Source organism: Ammospiza nelsoni, chromosome 6, assembly GCF_027579445.1.
Source record: "Ammospiza nelsoni isolate bAmmNel1 chromosome 6, bAmmNel1.pri, whole genome shotgun sequence".
Taxonomy (NCBI): domain Eukaryota; kingdom Metazoa; phylum Chordata; class Aves; order Passeriformes; family Passerellidae; genus Ammospiza; species Ammospiza nelsoni.
The window spans coordinates 761,578-773,785 of NC_080638.1; the positions used below are offsets into that span (position 1 = coordinate 761,578).

Here is a 12,208-nt window from a genome sequence, read left to right on the forward strand (position 1 = left end):
GAGAGCTGCAGCTGCCTTCGCATCCTATCTGACACAAGTTAACTAAAACGTAGGATTCTGCTCAGCCTGCCCTTCCTTTTGGAGCTGCACCAGTTCCTAGCCAATAAGTCCAAGAGATTTTTACTTGTGGTTTTGTACAGAAGTAGGCAAGACCTCCACAGTTTCAAGATTACTATAAACTGTGCTCAGCTTTCATGTCCGTCTCCAGCTCTTTTGTGTTGTTTTCACTTGAACTTTTCCAGGTACAAATTGCTGTACCTTTTTAATTCCTGCAGTGGGTAGGATGATTCCTCCCTGTTGAAGGTCTGCTCTACACTTACATCACCCCCTGCATATGCTGAGGCTCCTGAATGCTAGTACAGCTTTCCTCACAAGATGAAGGAACAGTCACCTGAGACACTTCTGGTAACCCTTTTAGAGTTGGAAGCTCTGCTTTTGAAATTTCACTAGTCAAACCTTTTTTTTTAAGGTTGTCTTTCTAGAGCAGCTAAAGTCAGATGAACCAGAGCCTCTCTGTACAAAAAAAATAAGAATCTTACCATTAAGTTAACTTGGATTTTAAAGAATTGCATAACTGAACCCTTAAAACTGTTTTGTTTGTCAATTAGCTCTCTCTTTCTCTCTCTCTCTTTTTAATGTATTGGTTTAAATTTATTCTATCACGAGATGCATAGATCTCCTTTACACAAAACTAATTTCAATCATTGTAGACATTTGGGATTTGTTTACAATGTAAAGCCACACTGGTTATGTGGCTAGCAAGCTGTATAAACTTAAAACTGAACTTCTAATGGGGCTGGTCCAGGATCTCCATTAACAGATTTCTCTTAAGATAAGTAACTTAAAAAAGACTCTTTGTCAAGTATATGTGAAAAAGACATTATTAGTGTAAGGAAATATATTATTTCAGGGTTTTGGGAGGAGGGGTTTATTATTTACTTTTAATTGCTTGAAATTGTGTGTATATATATATCTGATAATGTATTGCTCTTAGACATCTCCAACTAGAAAATGTATAAATATTAGAAGCATCACTGTTCTGATGTTGTTGCTGTTACGAACTATTGATAACACTAAGAATGTAACCTGCATTTTTCACTGAGCTTTCAATTAAAGCCCATTCAAAGAGAAACAAATGAGAGTCCAACAGATGTCTTGTTTCATGTCTGGTATTAAATTTCAAATGCCCTGTCCAATAGTATCCTTTTTTTTTTTCTTTTTTTTTTTTTTTGTATATAAAGGTACCACCAGCACTGATGACCACTAGTTAACCTGTCCAGGTCTTGACCACAATTTATCCATCTCACTTGGGAATCATACTGGCAGCAGAAAACAGTGTCAAGTTTCATATTGTGCTATAAAGCTGTTGCTTCAACCCTTCGTCTCCTTAGCCAACCATTCCTTCTCTTTCGAGCCGTGAGATTTGTGTAAGAACTTTAGAGAACAAGCAAAATCCCATTTATAAATAGCAGAACTGGCCTTCTGTAGAACTGGGCTGAAACCATAAGCACAGATAACTTCTTAGATTAGGATGTCATAGAGTGACTTTTTAAGCAAAAGTTAATTTAGAGTTGGGGTGGCTTAAATCAGTTCAGCAGGTTGGAAAAGACAGTCTTTCACAGATGATGAAGTGTGAAAACGAAGATAAAGAAATATTACTGTTTCTTTGTCATCCTGCCTACTTTTCTCTGGAAGTAAGTACAGCCTGCCTCAGTGCCCTTTGCCCTTGCAAAATATTTGTATCTCTTTAGCAAAAAATCTTTAATGTATCTTGCCAAGCTTTTTTTCTCTAATGTACACAATGGAGTTCTATGATGGGTTGAGCTTTCTCTCTTAAAGTGCAGCTGCATCGTCAAGAAAACTCAACAGTTAATTCTTCAAGTCCTCTTTTTCGCCTGGGTATTGCATCACTGTTAATTACTGTTGGGGTACTGTGACTCATTTGTATCAGTCAACTTTATCTTTTGCTGCCAAAAGACAGCATCTCTCTGGAGAAACTCATAACAAGTGTGGCAAACATCAAATATTTGGATGCGAACGGTGTACGTAGAACTGCAGAGAATTAAAAAATAAAGCAACCCCTCCTGCTCTCTTGAAAGAAAAGCTCAGCTGCAATAACAATGTCCTCTGGTTTACCCAGCAGTTCTCGGCAACTACAAAACAATCTGGTTTTCAGTCTGCACCCAAAATAGAGAGCTGCCACGAGTGTTTATACTAAAAGCCAAAAAAAGAAAAATCAGCCTCCGGTTTTTGCCTGCATCGGTCAAACATAAATAAAACTATCTTCTGTGAAATACAACCAAAACTCCACTGCAGCACAGGCCAGACTTCCAGTGACCTGTAAATAGCTACAGCCATGGTTTGCTGCCTGGGGAATCACATGCCAAATAATAATAGTAGATGGCTACAAAAAAATGGAGCGTGGGTTGATGAGTGACAGAGCATGTCCTTTTGCTTGTGCTGTCACCACTTTCTCAGTCAAAGACTTACTGCTGCTCTGCTGTTTGATGGTCGTTGTGCCCCCCAACCTGCCAAGCACAGAGAGGACGATGGTAAACGTTTGCAAGGTTTTTAACATTTTTATTCCGGTGTTTGTTAAGAGAGGCATTTCACGTCTCTGCCTTTCGTTTCCCTGTTTTGGGGATTCTATCAGCAAGGGTAAGCCACCTTTATAGAAGTGCTTTTGTGCATGAATTTCTCAGAAGCAGCCCCCAGATGCTGGCTCTTGCAGCATGCAATTCCTCTTTTTGGGAGATGCACAGATTGATCAGCAGGCTGAGTTTCTGTGAGCTTGACCTCCCCATGAGAGATGAGGAGGCTGCACTCTATTATATCTTACAAGTATCCTCAGCTCTCTGGAAAATTTTCAATCCCACAATAATTGAGCAAATCTTTTGTGCCTCTGCCCTGTGTTCTTGAACTGAGCATGGTGACTGCTGTTGTTTTGGCTGATGGTTAATGTCTCAGTGGGATTGGCACCCTCTTCCTGTCCCAGGGCTTCTGTAGCTCCCCCAAATGGAGAATGTTCATTATATAGAAAACATTTCTCCTTTTTCATTGCCACTTCATGAGATACCATATGTTGAGTAGGAAAGGGAATGTGATTTCCTCCCTCTCTGATGGTGTCAACCATCAGAGCTGACTTGGATGAATATTTCTGAGGTAGGTGAATCCAGCAAAGTGTCTGTCTGCTTTAGGAAAGCACCAGAGTGAACCTGCCTGGGTTTGTAGCCCCAGGATCTGCTCCTGGAGCATGTCTCCATGGCTATGGACTGTGCTGGCCAAGCAGGAGGCTGCTGCAGTTAGGGAACCCACCTGGAGCAAACCCATCCTGCAGACAGGGGATGGTGCCTGTAAGGGAAGGGGGGCATGTAAAGAAGTAGCTCTTTCCTTCTCTTTCCTTCTCTTTCCTTCTCTTTCCTTCTCTTTCCTTCTCTTTCTTTCTCTTTCCTTCTCTTTCCTTATCTTTCTTTCTCTTTCCTTCTCTTTCCTTCTCTTTCCTTATCTTTCCTTCTCTTTCCTTCTTTTTCCTTTTCTTTCTTTCTTTCTCTGTCCTTTTCTGTCCTTTTCTTTCCTTCTCTTTCCTTATCTTTCATTTTCTTTCCATCTCTTTCCTTTTCTTTCTGTCTTTCCTTTCCTTCCTTCCTTTCCTTTTCCTTCCTTTTCCTTTTCCTTTTCCTTTTTCCTTTTCCTTTTCCTTTTCCTTTTCCTTTTTCCTTTTCCTTTTTCCTTTTCCTTTTTCCTTTTTCCTTTTCCTTTTCCTTTTCCTTTTCCTTTTCCTTTCTCCCTTTCCCTTTCCCTTTCCTTTTTCCCTTTCCCTTTTCCCTTTTCCCTTTTCCCCTTTTCCCTTTTCCTTTTCCCTTTCCCTTTCCCTTTTCCCTTTTCCTTTTCCCTTTCCCTTTCCCTTTCCCTTTCCCTTTCCCTTTCCCTTTTCCTTTTCCTTTTCCTTCTTTTCCTTTTCCTTTTCCTTTTCCTTTTCCTTTTCCTTTTCCTTTTCCTTTTCCTTTTCCTTTTCCTTTTCCTTTTCCCTTTTCCCTTTCCCTTTTCCTTTTCCCTTTTCCCTTTTCCTTTTCCTTTTCCTTTTCTTTTCCTTTTCCTTTTCCTTTTCCTTTTCCTTTTCCTTTCCTTTTCCCTTTTCCCTTTTCCTTTTCCTTTTCCTTTTCCTTTTCCTTTTCCTTTTCCTTTTCCTTTTCCTTTTCCTTTTCCTTTTCCTTTTCCTTTTCCCTTTTCCTTTTCCTTTTCCTTTCCTTCTCTCTCCTTCTCTTTGGTGTGTTAAGCAAGTTGCCCATCTCAGCAGCCACTCCAACCAGGCCTATCTGTTTCAGGGTGTCAGTAGGATTCATTTCCCTGCTCCACCACCCCACCTTTCAGCAGCTGGGGACAGTTCCTGGAGGTGCAGGTAGGTGCCTTCAAACCGGTGTTTTTTCCTCCTCCCTGCTCCCAGAAAAGGGAGTTTTCTGAGAGAAGCCTGCTGTGTTTTTGTCACCCACAGGACCCCCACAGCAAACCCAGCATGGTAAGCAAGCTGCTCCTTGCACTTTGTCTAAAAGCCCAAGGGAAAAACTCTGGAGCAGGTCCTCAAATCCCCGGTCCTCCTAGCAGCACGAGGGGCCACCCAAAGGCCACCAGCTGGCACAGGTGGCACCAGCTGCCAGAGGACCTGGGGAGGTTCTGCTGCTCTGCTCTGCTTGAGCCCTGCTTGTAAATTCCCCCTGGGACGAGCAGGAAAAATCACTGAGATTTCCCTTGTTTGGGGAAGACCCTCATTCCCCTCCCTGCCCTCCAATTATCAAAAAAGTAATTAAAGGCAGTGCATGCAGTTCAGAATGGCACTAATGGACAGGAAAGTCCAGCTGCAATATTTGGGAAGATCCAATAAAAGATTCATTAGGATTCTTTGAGCTATTGGAAGCCCTGATGACACAAGGGAGCCTAATGAAACAGAAGAGCTGGTCACAAGAGTGATGAGTTAAAAAAAGCCCAAACCCAAACCCCAACCCCACTGACACCATTCTAAAAATTAGACAATTAAAAGTAAAACCAGGAATGCAGCCAGAACTATTCCACCTCAAATAACAAGGATAAGTTGCCAAGCAAGGTCAAAGAAGCAAATGGTAAAGTGAGTTTAAGAGACAGCTAGACACTTTTATGGGGAGAGAGGGGATTGAAGGATACAGTGACAAAACTGGGGGTAGAGCTGAGATAAACCCAGAGGACAGTGGTGGGCCGACAGCCTCAGGGAAGTGCTCAGAGCCCCAGCTGCTCAGCAGAGATGTGGAGCAGCTCTTGGTGCTCAAGGGAGCCTTACCAGGGCTCTGGCAGTGTCCTGTGAGGGGTGGAAAAAAAAACAACTAAAAAAAATAAAAAAAAAAATCCAGAAGAAAACTTCCCCCCCCCCCTTTTTTTTTTTTTCTTTTGTTTTTCATGAAAGTCTACTTATAACATAGGAAAGAAAAAGGTTGACTAGAACATGATTAAAATGAGGCAAACCCAAAATGTACAGAGGTTATGTTCTCTGCTTGTACAGAGCTTTGCACAATTTCACATTGTCAGCACAGCTTGGGGGGATCCCACACAAAAAAAAAGCTGGCAGAACTCCCCTGGCTCCACACAGCAGCATGGTGAAACCTGGTTTGAGGTGCTGCTTCCACCACACAGCAAGGTGGTAAAATGAGGGTGGGGGAAAACCAGGGAAGTGAGGCAGAGAATCCAACAAACAGAGTGCAGTTTTCTATCTGATTGCAGTCCAAAGACAAATGCCAGTTTTCTGGGGCTAAAAGAAGTTGGCTCTGGTGCCCCAAAGGGCTTTGAGTCGTGAGGATGGTCTGAAGGATGGTGTTCTCCTAGAACACACATGTAACGTGGACAGAGATCTGCTGGGTGCTGCAGGAATGGAGCAGCAGGAGGACTCTGCCCCAAAGAGGCCACAGATAAGGCTTGAAAAGACAAATGTTTAAAAGCAGGGAAAATCTTGAATGAGAAAGTCTTCTTGCAGGCAGGGCTTTGCTGTTCCTGATAGCTAAATAAACTATCCCATAGGTGTAAATATAATTTAATTGTATCACTGTTTTTTTCAATGATGAATAGACTTGTTATGTTCTGATGAACTCTGCAGAACTCAGATCCTAATCTGCAAAAATAGGCTGAGCAGTGACAGAAAGACCTGGCTGACCATCCTGACTTGAATGGCTAGATAAATAAAACTAACTGTTCTTCCCCAGCATCAAAAAAAAAGCCCATTTAATGCAAAGGAATTGTAAGAAAACACAGGGCACTGAGGTACCTTAGTATGGAGGTGCAGGAGAGAAATACAACTGTGTTTGTTCTCAGGCTGTTTCTTTTTATGGCTCATTCTCATCTGAGTCATGCCCCAGAACTTCCCATTCATTTAAATGAAATGTTGAAAAACATAACCACAAAAAAAAAAAAAGTAACCTCACTGCCTGGAAAAATCCTGCCCCAGGATTTCTTGGAAATGGCGTGTCCTCCTTCATGTGCTCTCTTGCTTCAGGAATCACATCTGCCTAATGTTTCCTCCGGGAAGGTCTCTGACATTTTTAACTCTATCACAGGAGCCTTGAGGTTCAGTTCTGGTGTGGCTGCACAGCAAAGGTGCACTGGAAAGGCAAATGAAGGGTTTTTATCAGCTCTGTGGCCACCAGAGCACAGCCAGAGCAGGAGGGTGCTTTTCACAGAATTCACAGAATTCACAGAATTCAGAGTCACTGGGTTGGAAGAGACCTTAAAGATCACGGAGTCCAACCCCAGCCCCAAACCCTCAACTAAACCCTGGCACCCAGTGCCACATCCAGGCTTTGCTAAACACACCCAGGGATGGTGACAGCACACCCAGGGATGGTGGCAGCACACCCAGGGATGGGGACAGCACACCCAGGGATGGTGGCAGCACACCCAGGGATGGTGGCAGCACACCCAGGGATGGTGGCAGCACACCCAGGGATGGGGACAGCACACCCAGGGATGGTGGCAGCACAGCCAGGGATGGTGGCAGCACAGCCAGGGATGGTGGCAGCACAGCCAGGGACGGTGACAGCACAGCCCAAGGATGGTGGCAGCACATCCAGGGATGGTGGCAGCACACCCAGGGATGGGGACAACCACACCCAGGGATGGTGGCAGCACATCCAGGGGTGGCACGGACAGGGATGGTGGCAGCACACCCAGGGATGGGGACAGCACACCCAGGGATGGGGACAGCACACCCAGGGATGGTGGCAGCACATCCAGGGATGGGGACAGCACACCCAAGGATGGTGGCAGCACACCCAGGGATGGTGGCAGCACACCCAGGGATGGTGGCAGCACATCCAGGGATGGGGACAGCACAGCCAGGGATGGTGGCAGCACACCCAGGGATGGTGGCAGCACACCCAGGGATGGTGGCAGCACACCCAGGGATGGGGGACAGCCACACCCAGGGATGGTGGCAGCACATCCAGGGCGTGGCACGGACAGGGATGGTGGCAGCACACCCAGGGATGGGGACAGCACACCCAGGGATGGGGACAGCACACCCAGGGATGGTGGCAGCACACCCAGGGATGGTGGCAGCACATCCAGGGATGGGGACAGCACACCCAAGGATGGTGACAGCACACCCAAGGATGGTGCAGCACATCCAGGGATGGTGGCAGCACACCCAGGGATGGGGACAGCACACCCAGGGATGGGGACAGCACACCCAGGGATGGTGGCAGCACACCCAGGGATGGTGGCAGCACACCCAGGGATGGTGGCAGCACATCCAGGGATGGGAACAGCACACCCAAGGATGGTGGCAGCACACCCAGGGATGGTGACAGCACACCCAGGGATGGTGGCAGCACATCCAGGGATGGGGACAGCACACCCAGGGATGGTGGCAGCACACCCAGGGATGGGGACAGCACACCCAGGGATGGTGACAGCACACCCAGGGATGGTGGCAGCACACCCAGGGATGGTGGCAGCACATCCAGGGATGGGAACAGCACACCCAAGGATGGTGGCAGCACACACAGCCAGGAATGGTGGCAGCACATCCAGGGATGGTGACAGCACACCCAGGAATGGTCCAGCACACCCAGGGGTGGTGGCAGCACACCCAGGGATGGTGACTTTTTTCCCAGCCACAAGGTGGCCTGGCCCAGTGGGATTGCTGGCCCTTGGGACAGCTGCCTTCCTGGGAATGTGGGGCCACCAAGCCCGTGCTGCAGCTGGAGGAGTCTCCAAACTCGCAACACAAAGCCCCAGCCTGACAAGCAGCAGGCAGAGCTGGAGGCTCTCGTGTGATGTGGCTCCAAATGCAGCTCAGAGCCCACGGGTGCTGCTGTGCTGCTGTTCCAGCCACACATTGACAATTAACAAAGCTCAGATCTGGCTGCCTGGGGTGCTCTTCAAAGGCCAAATGCTCTGCTGTCCTTGAGGCTCCCTGGGCTGCTGCTGCAAGCTCTGAAGGGCTCCAAAGCTCTCGCTGCTGGTACCTCAGAGCTGCGGGGACGGCTGCTTCTGCTCTTGGGAGGAAAAATGACAGAGGATGGCGGAAAGGGAAGGTCCCAGGGCGCTGGTGTGGCTGTGGGGTGGCTGAAGCCCTCAGTGAGCTGCTCCCCTCGAGTGCAGCCAGCCTGGGCAGGGCGAGCTGCAGTTTGCAAGGCTGAAGGTCACGGCACAAACGGCCTGACAACAGTCCAGCGTTTCTGAGCTGCAGAAATTCCTGGTGTCTGCTGCAGGCAGGATCCAAACACTTGTGTCAATGCTGTACCATGCCCCAGACTGCCAAAAAACATTAATATAAGCATATTTATCTGGGCTGCAGTGTGTTACAAGAATTCATTAGGACAATATGTGATATGGTGCTGAAACAGAAGGCTGGGTTTCTCTGGCCAGAGATGAGGAAGTCTAGTCCCTGCTGAACTTTTACTACTGATAAAGACAATGTCTGCTGGCAGCATTCATTTTTTACTAGGCCATCTGCATCTAGTCAAGGATAACTTGACTTTCTGAAAAAGTCATTCATCAGAATCAACCCAGCACAACTTTCTCTTGATGAGTAAAGCAACACAAAGAAAGAGCAAGATGGTTAATAAACTTCTCTGGGAGCAAAAAGTCAGTGCTGCTGTAAACAAAGCAGTGTCATAGTGCTACACAGAAGCATTGAAGTTCCCTGTGTGTTTATGTGGCTGATGCCCCATTTCATTTTTTATCTGTGTTTGTTATCGTTTATTTTGCTCTGCTTTAGCTGATCTATAAATCTTTATAACAGTGCTCTTTATTTTCTTAATTTTTTCATCTCTCTTATCGCCCTTTTATCACCTGTTTGTGTCCAGTGTTTGCCACTCTCTGCTGCTTGATGGCTGCTTTTTAACCCTTTACCTCCCATCTGCCACACACAGGTACAATGCTCAGGTCTTTCAGAACTTCCCTAATCTCAAAATAAAGAAAGTGAATTTTTCATAGGGAAGAGTCTCTAGACTTCACCTTCCTTCTACTGGTATGCCATTCTGTTATATCTAATTAGATTATGGAAAGTTTTGTATGGACCAGATATCCAAAATAATATTAAAAACTGGGTAACTGAAATCAATTTTTGAGGGACGGGCTCAGCAAAGCATATATTGCTCTTTTTAAGGTTTTACATCTTGAAACATTTTACTTAGCAGACTCTTGTGCAATGTAATTGCTAATACCACTGGAGTATTTATTGAAACTGGATCCTATAGGGAACCAAAAATGCTAAAGGCCCTGCTTTAACCATTAATTTTGAGATAGCCAGTTAAAACATGAATCTCCTTTGTTAATAAATGTAATATAATGTAATGCACTTGTAACAGTGTGAGCCTCTGCTGGAATTGCAGCCTTAGACTCCTACTTAGAAATGCCCCATGCTCATTAATTAACACGCATGAGACTTTTACCTGAGGGAAAAAATTGCTGGGTTGGATTCCAAAGTCAGTGTTTATTCCAGATTTGGTGTCCCAGCTATTGCACATGAGCAGGCAGTTGGTGGCTGTGCTGTCACAGGGAAAGCAAGACCATAGGAGGTTCTATGTGCTGGGATTATATTCTGAGTATTTCATAGCTCAGCTGCATTCCAGTACCTCTGGTAGGTGTTTCTGCCTTTAACATGGTAACATTTGTAAATTATATATAAGCAGAATGAAATTCCAGGCGACAAGAGAAACCTAGAGCAGGTTTTTTGTTGCTTTTGTTGGTTTAGTGTTTTTTTGTTTTTTTTTTTAACCTTCCCTCTCTGCCTGGAAGGATTGTTAAATTTTAGGAGATAGGGGTGAGCTAATCTTCAGACCCATACTGTCCCAAACCATGAAGTCACTTTAGAAGAAATGTAGGTAATAATCATGAAAAATATAACATTGTTCTCAGTCAGAGGATATTTTGTCAATTTGTATTGTTTAACTTGGCCATTTGCTGGAAACAACTTAGTGCATTCCTGGCTCTTTTTGGCATCATCTTTAGATGCAGGGTTGTTGGTTTAGATTTTAAAAGTTTTTATTAAGACATATATAAAACTAAAAAAAAAAACAAAAACCCTCAGAAACTCAAGTAACCCAACGGTATTTTTCAATTATATGTTAAAAAAAAAATATTGTGATTGAATCTTAAAATCTGTTTTATATCAGTGCATTTGGAATTCTGACCCTCCCTGAAAATGTTAATAACTGGTGAAAACAATTTTGCCTTCTACTGGAGACTCCTCTGCCTACTGCACAGAGTGCTTGAGCTGACTGGCATAAAATTTAATTTGCATTAATTAGCCACAGACAAGGGCAAAGTGAAATGACTGTGACCCCTAAGGGTGGGATTTTAGAGTGAGATGGGCTGCAGAAATGCTGCATGTGAGAAGGCTGGGAGCCTTGACTTGATCTAGACATGAATTTTCCCACCAGCTGATAAATCCTGCCCATATTTACCCTGCAGGTACAAGTACCTGCCCGACTGAGCTGCTCCTTGAGAACCTTTCCAACCACACCTGATTTAATTCCCATACCTTGATTGGGGTCCGCACCAGCCAAGAAGTGACAAGTAGGAGGATAAAGAGTGTTTTTAAAGCCACAGAATGTAACTGTGCACTGACAAAATCAAGTATTTTATTTAACCATTTTTTCCATTTAATTTTTCCATTTAACCTTTATTTCCAGCTCTGTGAATGCTTCACATAGCTCAAAGTTACGATGATTGTTTTTTGCATGTGATCCTGCATTTGGTGCTGCTCAGTGTAAACATGCAAGGGAAAAACATCACTACTCTGTTTCCATAAGGATGAAATTTCCTGATTTTTTAACTAATTTCCTAAATTTTTTACTAATTTCCTAAATTTTTTACTAACTTCCTCCATAACATTAATTCCTCCTGGCCTCTGGTGTGGAATAAATGCATTGTTGTGGTATTGATGTGGCTATGAACTCTGAAACATTGCACATTTCTAAGTTAATTAGGGTTATGAATTAATTTTTCAAATGGGGCATCCAATTCTTGATATCTATCCCAAGTTTCAAATTAATTGGGCCAAATTTACATTTAATCATTTGGGGCCTTTTTTATTTTTCAAAAGTAAAATACTGGAAACAGTTCTGTCGAGTTGAACAATGTGTTTCTCTCAAACCCCAAACTAAATGTTTTGTTTCAGTATCTTGAGAAAAAAAGCAAAGGGATTGAAGGGTACAGATCTGCTCAACAAAGAAGTCTTGTGTTCAGAAATATGGAATGAGAGCATTTGGGCTGCAGAAAGTGCAAGTTCAATTTTCTCCTTCTGGTGCAACTCCAGTGAATCATTTTCCTAACAAACAAGTACAGCACGGAGATTTCCACCAGGCAAGCAAATCACATTTTTATCTACAGATACAGGAATGCTGGGTTTTTAAATTATTATTATTTTTTTTTCTTCATTACACCAGATAAATCAGAAAAACTGATCCTGCTGGTGCTGGGAGAGCTTGGTCAGTGCCCACCTACTGCAGACCACTGAATCTGTCAGGTAACAAGGCTGCAGACACTCAGGGCATCATTGGTGAATCAAACCTTAAATCACTTTATTTTTGATTTACTAGTTGAGCTCTCAGTCAGCCCAGAGAAGAACAAAAACTGCTGCTCTCTGCAGGATGCCTGAAATGAGGCTTTTAGCCTGTTCTCTGCTCTGCAAGTTGAATTCTGGCTGACAGCACAGTGAAAACTCCATAACTGAGCTACAGAA

General features: G+C 44.3%; 1 protein-coding gene across 3 annotated transcripts in view; it reads left to right on the forward strand.

Moving 5' to 3' along the window:
* The window catches only part of WT1 (WT1 transcription factor), a 36,675-nt gene extending 34,748 nt beyond the window's left edge, over positions 1-1,927 (forward strand). For 2 of the 3 annotated variants that reach the window (XM_059475273.1, XM_059475275.1), the window contains exon 9: positions 276-1,136. In XM_059475273.1, the coding sequence (XP_059331256.1) occupies positions 276-301 (26 nt within the window). In that variant the 3' untranslated portion in view covers positions 302-1,136. Of the gene's footprint in view, positions 1-275; positions 1,137-1,241 lie in introns of those variants that run through there. The other variant, XM_059475274.1, reaches the window with a different exon arrangement.
* The last annotated feature ends 10,281 nt before the right edge of the window (positions 1,928-12,208 follow it).